This window comes from Stigmatopora argus, chromosome 4 (assembly GCF_051989625.1).
Source record: "Stigmatopora argus isolate UIUO_Sarg chromosome 4, RoL_Sarg_1.0, whole genome shotgun sequence".
Taxonomy (NCBI): domain Eukaryota; kingdom Metazoa; phylum Chordata; class Actinopteri; order Syngnathiformes; family Syngnathidae; genus Stigmatopora; species Stigmatopora argus.
This window is the reverse complement of record NC_135390.1, coordinates 11,437,862-11,453,193: the sequence shown is the minus strand read 5'-3', so window position 1 is coordinate 11,453,193 and position 15,332 is coordinate 11,437,862. Positions and strand designations below refer to the sequence as shown.

The window sequence follows — 15,332 nt, the reverse complement described above, 5'->3', positions numbered from 1 at the left end:
GCTATCTAAGCCTAACTGATGGATAATGGCGTGTGTTGTTTCCTTTTATCTATGGCCAGGTGCAAACTGCTGCAGACAATGTAAACCACGTTTAAGCATGAGGACCTTGTATTGTATTATATATAATATTGCAATTGTAGGGAGAAAATGTGTGGAAAAATATGTCAAGTTGAGGAGCTTGAAAGTGCATGGCTCAGTACGCTGTTGGATGGTGGGCTCCAACTGTCTTTGAAGAGACACCCTGTGATGTATGAGGGTGAGGGCAAAACACTAAGGATCAAACAGTGGCCTTTGTGGTACTTAAAGCAAACCTCTATTCCTTACAGACTAATTTAATTTTTTTCAAATGTGTGATATTTTATGCTAACTTATCCTCCCTTGGTCCTGCTAGTGTTAACTTTACTTTACAAACTATAGTGGGGGTCACATGCCGTTAGTGTTCAATGTCTTGGTATAACAAAACAGCATTCATTATGCATCATGACAAAAATGTGCAATCAATCTGCTGTTACCAGTGATACAACAAAATGTGTCCTACAAAAACTTACCTATCAGTTTAGTATGGCAAATACTTCTGAATGTCTCTATATACAAAACATTCTGGTTGGGAAACGCGCCTCAGTGTTTCACGAATCGTGCGATCACCCAGTTGAACGACATTTCCCTTGCCAAACGTTTGCTTCCGCCCTCACCCAGCACCAACGTTTCTTTGCTATGCACTTGCCCTTCCATCTCAATGGAAAATGCCTTTACATGTCTTATTCATTTTAATGGCTTCATAAATAATTCTTCTTTTTTCCTATTCTAAGTTTTGGGTCACGAATTTCACGCGAAATTGGTATACGTACTTTCATAATTTTTAAAGAGTTTAGTATTGGGAAACTGAATAATGCTGATGATTGATGACAATAATAATAACACTGAAGTTGAACCAAAGAAGTTGAACCAAATTAGGGGATTTACATATAAAATAATGCATGTTCTTGCGTGGGCTTCCTCCGGGTACTCCGGCTTCTTCCCACATTCCAAAAAACATGGATGGTATGCTAAATTGTCCCTATGTATGAGTGTGAGTGTAAATGGTTGTACGTCTTCTCGTTTCCTGCGATTGACTGTCCACCAAAGCGACCCTTGTGCGGTAAAACGGTTCAGAAAATGATCAAATCCAAACTACTTAAGACTTATAAAATGCGAACAGATTGATTCACAGCGATGCTTAGTAAAATTTAATTTTAACAAATAATAAAAAAATATCTTCCGTTTTATTCAACTTCTGGAGCCTATGCCCACTGACTATCGGCAGGAGACAGTGTATGCTCTGAACTGGTTGCCAACCAATTGCAGCAATGAAAGAATTTATTGATAGATTGTTTTTCTTCATGAATTTTGCAATGAAATGGTTTGATGCTAACATACTGTGAGCCCTGAAAAAATACCCAAACTGTACAGGCCCAATATCTGTATTTCATCTTTTGTCTCTCTTCCATCATTTGCCCCTTTTGACTCCAACATTGACACATTGGCTGTAATGATGTCCGTGGAGGGTTGATGCTTCAGTTACTGGCTCTTGAGTTGAAATTCAAAATGCCCTAGCTTTAAAATGTCCTTGGCTTGGAATCCCAAGTTCCTCCTCAAGTATTTCTATTGCGGTACGTCTTTCACTGTGGTTGAAAGCTTCCATCAAATACATTTAATATTTCTCAAGGTATCACTTCTTTTATATTACAGAAACAGAATATTTTGTCATAATGCTCTAGCCTCACCTCACCAATATAGTGTAAAGCAGCTTAAATCAAAAACTTCAGCTTCAGCAGTGTAAAAATAAATGTTTCAAAATTTAAGAAATATATAAATACATGTGAATTTGATCATAATTTGATTTTTTAAAATTGATTTGATTTTAACTTGACTCAATTTCGACAGAAACTTGGGCCAACCTTCTTACTGTCCTATGTCCTTGCCTTTTTTTTTCTGGTTAGTGTACAGTGGTACATCTATTTACAAAATTAATTTGTTCCAGAAGTGGTTTTGGAACTTAGACTGGAAGTAGAGCCACATTTCACATGCAAAAGCTTTAATTCGTTCCAACCGAAAAAGAGAATAAAAGATGAGAAAATGATTAATAAGCCATTAAAATGAGTAAGGCATGGAAAGACATTTTCCATTGGGGTAGATGTGTGAAGGCGGAGGAGGAGGCAAATCTTTTGCAGCTGAGTATACATGTGTACACCCACACTTTAACACACAACTTATAAACTTAAATGCTGTTACGTTTGCTGAAATATTGAACCAGTGACGATTGCATTTGAATTTTTTTTTAATTTCCCTAAAATGGGTAAGGCATTTGTCACCAAGCTGTTTGGACTATCCATCCTCTCAACATGAAATGCTGAGAGTCATTATCAACTCCAAATTTGTATTCTAGTCAGAGAGAAACTAATCGGAGGCTGTGTTTTGCTTTATGCATTAGTGAGTGGCTCTACAAGGTGCAAGGGCAACAATACACACAAATGAATGCCTCCTCCCAGGATGCAATGTGACCACCTGTAAAATATGAGGTCATTCAAAATGAATGACACTATTGCTAATTTCACCTTACTGTGGTCAAACATTTAGTTTTGGAAACACTGACAGACATTTAATAGCATGTTATGTGGGCAAAAATTTCAAACAATACATTTGTAGAAGATTACACCCACAGTAAAGGAATAGACCTTGTAAGTCTTTCATTAATTTTTCATTCGCTTATCCTCACAAGGGTCACATGGGGTGCTAGAGCCTATCCCAGCCAAATAAGGGTCGTAGGCAGGGGACACCATGAACTGACAGCCCACCAGTCGCAATGCAGAAATTGACCATTCACACCTATGGATAATTTGGACTGTTCAGTCAACATATAACAATCACTAAGCATGGTAATAATGCTATTATATTTTTGTATTTTTATCTAAACAAACGTAGTCATTTCTAAAAACTGAATGTGGAACGGAGAACTACCTGTGCAACAGCTGTGACTATTTAGGCAGTCAGGGTACCTGCTGAGACTCCCGTGTGTGAATCTGGATTATTTGTACATGATACTGATTCATACAACTGAATCACCTTTTCCGCACTGTGCATTCCCAGCATGTAGTTAATTTGTTTTTTCATCACACTGTATGTTGGATGTAGCACGCATATGCAGATTGCTGAAAGCTCCTCTTAGCAGACAGCAAAGCAAACAAAGGAAGGGGGTCGGAAGACAACTGAGCCCTGACAGCGGAGTTCAGAGTAGACATGGTTTAGGTTTAAGCAATGAATGCATTTTATGTACAACCTGTTTCATGCACATGGAATCATGTACTGTGTGTCCTTTTAGGTAATAACATGCGTGCATAATATGTTCTTTTCATAGCTCATGTGTTCCTGCAGCTGGCAGTGCTTAATGTATTACAAGCCTGTGTGTTGCGTGACAAGTCATTGATTTTGATTCATAAAAGATGGTTGAGCTGGGCACAACGAGAGAAAAGAAGAATAAATGCAAACGGAGCTCAGAAAAAGAGAAAAGGTATTGTTGAGAGGAGAGAGAGGGATGTAGCCAGCCATGAAACGAATGTGAGAGAGCAGATAAAAAATAACAAATGACAGCGTTTTGATAGTTACAAGGAAGATCAATTTACTCATCTGAGAAATGTGGGTTACACCACTATTTTGAATGGTAAATTATATGCAAAGTTATACTGGCACTGCCTAATTTGTTAAAATTATTTTAAACTTGGTTGTGATCTAGGAACATCCCTTAAATTCACTTCATGTTTATGGCACTATACCTTAACTTACCAAAACGATAGTGTAATTTATTTAGCTTGTTTCAATTCATTTGTCACTGTCCATAAAAACAAGTGTTTAAGATGTGCAGCAGCATTGAAGGCCCTTGAATCAGGCAGTGTCACTCTGACTTTATGACCCAAGGAGAGAATGAACAAGAAATTAGGCAAAATGATCTATTGATCAATATAACAACCTACCGGAGTGCCTATGTAACTTCCTCACTTTTGTAGTACTATTGGTTTCCTTATAACCGCCATAGTTATTTCCGAGGCAAGTGTATTGCTACACATCCAAATAACGTATCGGTAGCCTGCATTTAGTCCATTGCGGAGTAAAGGACAGCATGGGGAAAACTAATTTGGCTTTCTGGAAATGCTGTTACGAATTACGAGGTGATCAGCCAAGCAGCAACCAGATGGACTAAATTGCAGGATCAAATTGTGTCTTGACAGATTGAGACTAAAGTCTGCTATTGAGTTTCAGGTGATTAGAGTACGTTTGGCCGAGAAAAATGGATGATCAATTTTGGTCAGAATAGCCTTTTAATCAGCACAAATGATCAAATGATCCAGCACCTAGTACCATAATCAATATTTGATAAAGTGGCCCAGTGGACAAGTGGTTAGTGTGTTGGCCTCACTGTTCTGGGTCGAGGGTTCAATCCCTGGTCGGTCCTTGCTCTGTGGAGTTTGCATGGGTTTCCTTCCTGATCTCAAAAATATGCATGGGAGGCTGGTTGAACATTCTAAATTGCACCTAGGTATGAGTTTGAGTGTACGTGGTTGTATGTCTCCTTGTGCCATGTGATTTACTAGTCACCAATTCAGAACTGCCAGAAGTCAGCTGGGATTGGCTCCAGCACCGCCCGTGACCCATGTGAGGATAAGTGGTTCAGAAAATGAATGAATGAATGATCTAATCTGAACTATTTAAGAGTTAGTAATATTTAATTTTAGTAATAATACAAGAATATCTTCCGTTTATTCAACTTCCATACCACTGATTCTCATGGGGGTGACGGGGTGGTGGAGCCTATTCCCAATCATTATCGGCAGGAGGGGGTGATAAAGTAGATTAATAAATCTAGAGGACACTCAAAACCAGGAAAACCGAGATGGCAACCAACTTTTTAAATTTGAATGATTTTTGGTAAAAGTACCTCTTCTTGAACACTAAAACTGGCCCTATTGGTACATTTATTTTAACCAAACATTTTCGAAATTGGGGTTTACGATGGACAGGGATTTTAAACTGGACTGGAAAATGGTGCAAAACCCAAGTCCAGATTTTTTTAAAATCTTATGCAACTGACAAAAATCAAACTTTCTCTCAATAAAAACTTTGGGGCAGTAATCCATGCTTTAGTCACATCCCTGCAGGATTAGAGTAACACACTTAATTTTGGCCTCCCCTGCACGTCTCAAGATGGTCCAAAATGCAGCTGCTTGTTTTTTAATTGGAGCTTGTAAATCTGAGCATGTAACTCCCATTTTTATCCCCCCTCCACTAGTTGTCCTTGCATTTTAGAATTCATTTTAACTAACTCTCTCAACTCCCCTTGCTTGGTGCTTCAGTTCAGCTGATCAGCTCCTCCTGGAAGTACTGAGATCAAAACGGAAGCTCAAAGAGGATAGGGCTTTTTCTGTTGCTATTCCCAAATTGTAGAACGGTTGGTCGTTGTACAACCGACAAGCCTCTTCACTGTCAACTTTTAAAACCCGTCTTAAATTCTAGTTTTATTCCTCGGTTTTCAGCACAGTATGGGACTCACCTCATATTTTATTGTCTGTTTTATTTGTTTCTTTTTTCATTTACCTATTTGTTTTTGCTCAATGTACCTTGTGTTATTGTCTTAGTGTTTTTATTTTTCTCGATTTGTTTCTTTTATATGTCTTGGTTTGATATTGATGTCCCATACTTTGTATTCATCTGCTGAACATGCTTTATGAAAAGTTGTGTTGAGTTACTTTTAGAAAACTATTTCAAAGTCAGTGCATATTGATTTGCTGCAAATAGGGCATTGTTGAATTTAGTTCTGAAAAATTCCAAGCCTCTGAAAGTAGTGGCCACAAAGTCAAATTTTTCTGACTTTTCATCCTTTACTTTGAGGGAATCTTTTAGATTGGAAAAAAAGATGTTTCGTATTAGTACAAATTAGCTGTTATTACAGTACTAAATTATATAAGGTTGAACTTTTACTCGGCAACAATAACAATAGTTTGGTTGTATTGGATATCAGTGCAGTCTTCAATCTCGTATATCAGGGATGTCCAATGCATCAGTTGCAATTTGTCAACCTTAACCCTTTGAGTCCTGATTGCCCCTGTGTGATCAATCTAGTGGCATGTTTAAAACGATGTAAAATGTAAAATATTTCCCATACTTCCACCCTCTCTGAATTTTGGACTTTGACTGATATATTAAGTACATCTCTAAAACTCAGATCTTGTGTAGGCACAAGTTACAATACAGTATAAGCAATTTTAATTCTTCCTAAACAGCACACAATGCAGTCCTTTATCTCATGTGCCCAGAAGGAATACGTACTTTCAACTAGTCTGAGCCCAATGACTGCAATGGTGTGATCAATCATCGGCCATCTTTAAAGCACCTTAAAAAAATTATGTCTTTGCACATATACTGCTGCTGTCAACATACTACTCATAGTGCAGATTGGAGACCAGTTTAACAGTTCTTATTTGGCACCAATAAAGCGAACGGAGATTTAATTGTTTTAATTTGATGGTTAAAATCTATCTTTTCTGTCCATGAGTCAACACTAGAGTGCACTCGTGCTCCTGAGACGGGACGTGACAGCTTTCTCTCAGGGTTAATGAATCGATACTTTTGATATTATCAATTTAATGTTATAGTTGCTACTTTTTTGCTTGGCTTTCCACTTGGCAACCAGCTATTGCAATTGTACATATTCTAAATTGCCATACCTGTTTATTTTGAATTTTTAAAAATGTATTCAGAACTTTTATACTGTAATTATACAGCCAGAATCTTGAACCCAAATATCATTTCTAATACATTACTGACGTATCGGACTGAGATCGTTATCGGTAGATCTCAAGATCAGGGGACTCAGACTCATCTACAAAAATATGCGATAGGGACTTCCTTAGCAGTAAAGGTCAGCCAGTGTAATAATGTAAACAAAACTGTCTTACCTATAACAAATAATTATGAGCAATAAGCTATAATAATAAGTGACAAAATAGAACCACATTTTAGCTCTGTAAATCATTCATGATACAAATACTGTCCAATATCATTCTGTGACTGACTCTTTTCGTTTATTCAGTAATGAATTCAGTCATGCACTTTGACTATATCAATTGAATGAGTGTTTTCTTCCTTTCCAGGTTTTATCCATACTTGTGGAGGCACTTTAAAGGGGAGGAACGGGACAATAGAAAGCCCTGGCTTTCCATATGGTTACCCCAATGGAGCAAACTGTACCTGGGTGATTGTTGCAGGAGAGGGCAACAGGATTCATATAGTTTTTCAATCTTTTGCTGTGGAAGAAGAATACGACTTTTTATCTTTGTATGATGGACACCCACACCCAACAAACTTCAGAACAAGGTAAGTCCTGGCAATATTTTTACTTAACTTAAATCATTAAGAATAAACAGTTGATTTACATTCAGGTGTTGCTTGTTTTAGCAAAACCTCATTGGTTAAACTGTCTTTGTTGGATCACTTGGGGAAAAAAACACAAAAAAAAACACATTGAGCACCAGTGTGGAGACCCTGAAGTAGAGTATCTGTTCCAATTACACTTTTGCTGCACCACTGATATGTTATAAAACGTGGCTTGAACCTACTACTACCTATATATCAAACAACCTGTTGAGATACTTTAATGCAGGGGTTTTTCCCCAAGATCCACTTTTCAGGGAGTCAACCTCAATCAACAATCACAATCTATTTTTTTCCAGACCGCTAACAAAGCTCAGCAGTTAAGTATGTTGGTATACCTGTCAATGTGTGGGAGTGGGAGAGAAAGGAAGTAAAAATCCACTCAAATCCTATTGTTGTGCAATCTTGCAATATTATCTTGGCAATCTACATACAAAACAATAAGAATGGAGATAATTTTGATTTGTAAAAAAAAAAAAAAGTCTTTAATTGATCGGAACAATATTTAGTTTCGTCAAAATCAAGTTACTTGGAATGGAAGTAAGACCATTTTGATTGTTCGTGTAGTGAAGCAAAGAATTCTTTGGTCTTGTGTCAACATTTTGCAGGGGCATTCAAAGCCAACATAAAAGCTCACCTCCTCACCCTACAATTTACAGCTCCCTGCCGTTTTGCCTTTTCATGCCAAACCTTATTTTAGTTTGGTCTATGAATAAATGTGTTTATTTCAGTCACGAATAGCAAAATCCAGATAATGAAAAAAAAAATTCTAAATACTACAATAGCCAAAGTAATGTTGAATATTTTTAAAAAATGTCTACATTTCTGTTTTTTGAAATAAACATCTATATATTTTTTTATTTAGCCAATGGTCACAATGCCCCAGAAAGTGAATGGTTTCAAGGTGTCTGAATACTTTCCGTACCCATTGTTTGTTTGTCAAAAGAAAAAAAAAACTCCATCTTCTTTATTCATTCAGACTACACCCTGACTCAGTTCCCAGTCAGGAGCAGTCACATAGAAAGGAACAACAATTTACATTGAGATTCATCCCATCACTCGGTGTGAACTGAATGCACGCTGCCAGCAACAAAGGCTGATGATTGTACCATACACAATTAGTAGCTCAATCGGCACCCCATCGATCTTTATTAGTGTATGCTCATATTTAATTTAATTGTGTTTATGTGCTCACAAATGATTTGTCTACCTGTAAGGTAGAAATGTTGCCTGGAAGTGAGGATGATTTGCAATTCCTAACAGTTGAAAAAATGATTGTGTGCCTGACCCCATTGTGGAAATATTAATGCCAAATATGTTCGTCTTGCAGTCTTGGTTTTTCTTGCTATTTTTTTTCACACGTCTGGAAACCACTCTTCCAAGCATTGTCTCTGCATCCATACTCCACAATGGCTGCTGCTATTGTTCAGTCTTCTTTGTCCACAAATGTATTGGTTTCTTATGTACAGAATCATTAAACAATGAAAAAAAAAAAGTTAACTTCAGTTGAAATGCGACACAAAGCAAATGGAAACGAACAGACATTTTTTTTAATTAATAAAAACTTGTAATGTCAAAGCCGAATGTAGAAAGAAAAAGAAATGGAAAGCAAAGACATATTGCTAAACAATAAGTGACCATTTATGCAGCTCTCATTGATAACACTGAAACAAATAATCCAATATAACATTAATTTCGATCAAGTTTTTTTAATGGGATAGTCTCCAGCACCCCGTGACCCTGTTGTGTTGAATTTGAATAATTTGAATTAATGGATGATTTAACATTTTGTTCTACTTGAGGCAAAACAAAAGTCGCCAACATTGATTTGTTGCTCTCAACTAAAAAATTTTTTTTCTCTCCTCATACGCACCTAGGGCAACAGGCACAAGTGTGCTACTGCACACCACAGGCTGAAGGCCGTCTACTGGTTATCTGGTATCCAAAAACATAGGAAACAGAGGCACTAATAAGTCTGCAATTAATGAAGCAGCAGTGACAAAAATAAATAAAAATACTGTCCGAGGATCCATACAGTTTCAAGATAATCAGTTGACAAATATCAGAGGAATAGGACTTATAAACTAAAGTTAGTGTCCACCAGGAGAACAGCAACTACTACTTGAGTGGTAACTTAACAGACCTTCAGCCTGTAGTAATAAAAAAATATAGTTGTGGTTCAATATATGAGAATTCAGTTTTATTTTCTATAAAAAAAGACTCACAATAGTGTTTTGTGTCTTTTGTAAATGTTGTCATGTTCTATGAAGTATTTCTTTCAAATAATTTTCATGCTGTAAATCCATACATGTCAACTCATGAATCGAATGTGAACACCATCTTTCTGCTGTGCCTTTCCACATTCAGGCCAATTGTAAATAGAAAGTGAGAGAGAACAAACATGCCACAATTGATTTTTAACATGAAAAATGAAGTAAACTCCACAATGATATTGATTAGTTTGGTTTCTCCCTGATTTGAGGTTACTCTTTGGCTCGTAATGTTATGTCTGTACTTGTGTCATCCTTAATGGTCAAGAATGTTAATTTGGAGTTTGCGGTCTGCTGAGTTTTTGAGGTAGAAGGAAAAAGACATGAGTGATGACTGCAAACACCAACGCTTACTGAGGTGATCTACTGGATGTGTAGCTGTCATTTTTGCCTCTGCTATGACAGAACACACCATTTGTAGTGGGTGTATGACAGTTTGTTGTGGCCCTAAAATCGATAGGAATTACAATTTTCTCTGGTAGTTGGCTGCCTTTCCTTGCCATATTATTCACTGGGAGTGGGAAAGGACAGCCTGTTCTGTTGGTGTCACAATGACAAAATGATAAAATCAGTTTGAAAAATGAACTTTAGGATAATTAGCCATTTTAGCTTGTACATACACAGCTGGTCTTAAACTGTCAACCTGTAGTTCCAAAGTACAACACACAATGAACTAATTTTCTTCTTAAACCAGAACAATCATGTAAAACTAAACAGTATAGTCACTATAGAGTATGGAAAATGACTTTTATAGTCTGAACAATAGCAGTAATTTGGCTGTGCTGACATTTATTTAAGTGATTATGAAAGTAAAATGTTGTGTGGCCATTGGAAAGAGGAAGGACAAGTCTTTAAATCATGTCGTGCTGTTTTTTTTCCTCTAAAGAATTGACTAGTGGTAAAGCCATTATTCACATGAGTTATGAGTCTTATTTGGCTCTGACACTTGACAATAAACTAAACAGAAATGCTTCAATTTAATCGGTGCTTACTGTAAATTAAAGACATTTGATCTACCTAATTTAGCTTTCCTCTTGAAAAAAGGTTAAGGCCATTGTAGTCTCACATTGACATTGCCCGCAATGAGGGCAGTTTGTTTGAGTAGCTTCCTTGATAAAAAAAGTAAATAAATATACAAATAGGAAGAGTAAATTAGAGAAACCTCTTGCTAGGAGAAGCAAATAAAGTGTGAGAGAGTTTGAGTGGCCAAAAGAACAACAGCAACAAGGGAAGATGCATGAAAAAAGGGCTTTATAATACTATCATTCTGTTTCTTTTTTCCATTTAGTCCTTCTTGGTGTCATGCTGCTACCAAGCCTCACTAATCGGATGGTAGGAATGTGTGACAACTACCTTTAGGGCTGATGTAGTGTGGTCAGTTGGAAGGAAGCACTGCTGCTGTCCAGGCAATCATGTGGGATTCTTTCCAGACACAGCCATTTGGCTGTCACTTTAGACCTGACAAAGTATTATAGCAACCTATGTATCACCATAGATTTTAAATTATTTTCTAAAGCCTGATACTTTTGTAAAAGAAGGACAGTGCTACCTCTACTTACAAAATTAATTCATACCAGAAAGGGTTTCATAACTTGAATGTTTTCCTGAGTAGAAGCATACTTTATCATAATTTGTTTTACTGTCTTTAATACTACACCATAAACCCATTAAAAATGATAAAAGTATACCAATTTTGTATGAAATATGCATCCAAATGTATGTCGCACGTATGCAAAAAAGCGAAATAAATGAGAAAGGTATTACCTTTCTTCATTTCGAATCAGCTAAACAGGACAGGTTTAAAATTTTAAAAAAATACAGCGTGATTGACAGACAGACACAGTTCCAGAATGGGACCACTGCATTATTTTAAATAAGAAGCCAATGTAAACCACTGTAAATGGCAGTCACATCATAATACAGCTTCAAAAAGCATATTTATAAATCAGTATGTTCAATATGCTGCCCCAGTACTAGAACATAAATATACAGAATTGTTCAAACTATACAAAGGAGTACAGATTCCATCTCCATTAATATGTCATCAGAATCGGGTTTCTTCTGTGATTGTCTGAGGTAGAGCAGTTTCCGCTTTATGTCTCTCTTATTGAAATATTTAACAGCTACCATCTTACCAGCGGTTGATATGCATAATGTGAAACTCTCTCAAAAATTACTAGCATTAAGACAAGGTTAAGGGCGCTCCTTGATGTGTGACAATTTAATCCATGTGGAGATATTTTGCTGCATTTTTCTTACAGCACTGTGTTTATCATTGATTTGATTTTATCAGTGAACAAGCACATGAAAAACATTTTTTCAATAAGTGTTTTCAAAATTTGAATGCTAACAACTTTGGCACATTTTTGAGCACAATAATGGTCTTAAATAACAGAAACATCTCAATGTAGGAACACAAACAGTGAAATTACATTTGATTTAATTTGATGATATAACAACCTTTTCATTGAATGAAGCTAAACTATTTAAAATGGTGAGTCTGGTGCTCACTATTTTACTGTTGCCTCAGTTTGCAAGGGTGGGTGGGGAATTTTTTTATTGATATATTTTGATGAGCGCACCTGCATTTTGTCATCCAGCTCCAGAATAAATCCAGATTACATTTGTCTGGAAAGGGGTTTACCTTTACCACAAAAAAATAAAAATAAAATGTATCTTGTTAAATTATGTTTTTAGGAATCAATCTTTAACTAATGTAGTTTTCTTCCATAAGAAATTGAAGGACTACTGCATCAGAAATGGGAAATTTAATTTTGCATCTGTCTGAATTTTTATCGATTAGCTCACTCCGTTTTGAAATACATAGACGTTTTTACCTACATTACCATTATAAAATTCTTATTCTCTACATTCTCTAGATGTTTGATGGCGGACAACTCTGCAATCTAGGAAAAAATGGACTGGATTGTCAGGGCTAAGATTTTTTTCCCCCTTCTGTTTCTGTCTGTCGGTTCTTCTGGCCATCAATAAACGTTTGACAGCTGTAAAGAGACTTAAGTGCAAAGTCTCTAGCTCATCAAGACCAATTCATCATGGCAGTCCACACAGTACTGTAACACGGCATCTGTTTCTCGCACTCTTTCTGCAGTTTGCTGCCAGAAGCACATCATAACCTTATTTTTTGTGTTATCATGGTAATTTCCCCTGCAACATAATACAATCACTTTGTATATTTTTGGGATTAATGTACTAAATAATTCAAACTAAATAATTTGCCAATGTTATTACATTGCAGGTCAGTGCTTTTTAGTATTATGTTTTAGTGCGTCGCACATTAACACTTATCCTGGTGGGTGATACGAGACGTGCAGACTGCAATCACTGTTTGTTCTGTCCACCCTGCTTTTTATTTTTTTTCCTCAGATATTAGTTGCTGTTGAAATGCCTCTCACTAATTGGATTGGAGTATATCCTGCATGTGTATTTTTGAAAGGAGGATATGTGTTGATAGTGCTTTATGTAAGATGGCTTTTTAACTGATGCCATTTCCTGGATGAATAAATGACTTACATAATGGACAAATCAGGAAAACAAATTCACGAGCCAGAGGACTGACATACCAAGCAATCTAATCGAATGATATCTTGGCATTGCTGCACTAACTTGGAAACCTAACCCTGCAGTAGTACTTTTATCAAAGAACTTAAACACTTTACTTCCATTACATCCATTTTTGGGGTGAAATTGTAGCTATAGCTCCAGCCGCATTTATAGTAAAGCTTTGGTTGCACCTACAAAGCAAGAGAAAACCACATTACAGAATGGGATAACAATAGCAAAGGATACATTTGTTTCATGCTCAAGTTCTGCTCATGCTACACACACTGACTTAGAGTAGTGGAAGGTCGATATAACGCCAGCAAGTGATGCTGAGGAATGGCCTGCTACACATCTTGTTTACGATGTCGTGAAACCAAATGGATTTGTTTGGACCTGCACCTAATTTGAAATGCAGTAATGAAGCAGTCTGTTACAATACAGTGGCCGGCCTCTTCACACCAGTCTGCAATAGGATGGGTTCTTGCATGCGTTTGAATTGTCTAATGACCATTATATCGCAGGTGGACAAATTGCACGCATATCATCGAATGCTGTATTTAATTAGATACATAATGGGGACTGACTTGTGGTGTTAGGTGTTCACCTTTTCATTTGAAGCAATTATAGTACTGCATACAGAAAGCAAACCTTAGACATACAGACCTAGCCAAATTCTAAATCATTGGTTACTTTTCACATCACATACTGGAAATGCACAGCTTTCATCTCACTCTCCTTGTGTGCAAATTATTTGATTGCTTTTGTGCCATTGTTGAAAATACATACTTTTTTTCCATAATATTCTTTTTGATCATTGAACATGTAATTGAGGCTTTGTCTTGTGTCCGTAGGTTAACAGGATTTACCATCCCTACACCTGTTACCAGTTCTGGCTCTATATTTTCACTAAGGCTTACTAGTGACTTTGCAGTAAGTGCTCATGGATTTAAAGCATCCTATGAAGGTAAGAACATTATACCTGTCTTCAACTGATCAAAGCCTTTGAACATTACATAAAACAAATGAGAATGACCACCATATTGTGTGTTTGCCAATGATCAAAAACCTACTGTAAGTTGTCCAGAGCTCAGGATAAATGGACCCTAGGAACAGACACAGCATGTCTCTGAACTCTATATGAGGAGTACTAATTTATCTTATGTTTTTAATCATGGTCACTGGGGTCAATCTCCAGAGTCAGGTGTGGAGAGCTTAATGGCCTACACCTATGGGACGTGCATCCCAGAAAGACAATATGACTTATCGATTCAGTACAGCAAGGATGGGCAAGGGGTAAGGTACAGCATAAGCTAGGGAGGGACTGAAAGCAGCTAACTTGGAGATAATGTTAGGACCCGCCGCCACGTGGTGTAAAGGTTCACTCGTTGTCACTTGTTATATGTAGTTTATCTTGGTGCTTGCAAGTCCCTGACAGGACTCTGCATAGAGGATGTGAATGTGCCCTTTGTGTATTTGCATCAATAATTAATTAAAAAAAAAAAGAAACAAAAGGTTGAAGATGACATTAGAAGTTTCCAACGTGACTTTTGATCACAGGCCATGATCCAAACATCATAGGTGTTCAAGCCCTAGGAAGAGAAACACGGTCATTCGAGAGGGGGTTTTGAATAGATTCAATGCTCATAGAAGGAGCCAGATGAGTTGTCTCAGGCATCTGGTTAGGATGAGAGGTGAAATATTCTGGGTATGTCCCATAGGGAGGAAGACATGCTGTGAAGACGGAATGTCTGAAAATTGGATGAAGAGGCTGTTAAAAGTTAAATCAGGGCTCCCTGCTTAAGCAGTGGCCCCATGAGTAGAAAGAAACAGGGGAACAGGGACTGATTTTGAGGCTATACAGTACACTGTTCAGCAGATATGTTGTGTGTAATATGATTGCTCTTCCTCTACATGAATTCCTAGGTGGCTTCAAAATACCACAGATTTTAATTAACTAAGTTAATCTCATATTGCGCATATTATATTAGCATTCATCCCTCTGAAATCTTCAATTTGTTGTGTCACTCCAGAGGTGTATCC

At 37.0% G+C, this 15,332-nt stretch overlaps 1 protein-coding gene across 1 annotated transcript in view; it reads left to right on the top strand.

Annotated features, from left to right (window-relative positions):
- Positions 1–15,332, top strand: part of LOC144072859 (CUB and sushi domain-containing protein 3-like) — a 155,966-nt gene that overhangs the window by 11,679 nt on the left and 128,955 nt on the right. The window contains exons 2-3 of the mRNA XM_077598220.1: positions 7,182–7,404; positions 14,144–14,256. Of these exons, the coding sequence (XP_077454346.1) occupies positions 7,182–7,404; positions 14,144–14,256 (336 nt within the window). The remainder of the gene's footprint in view (positions 1–7,181; positions 7,405–14,143; positions 14,257–15,332) is intronic.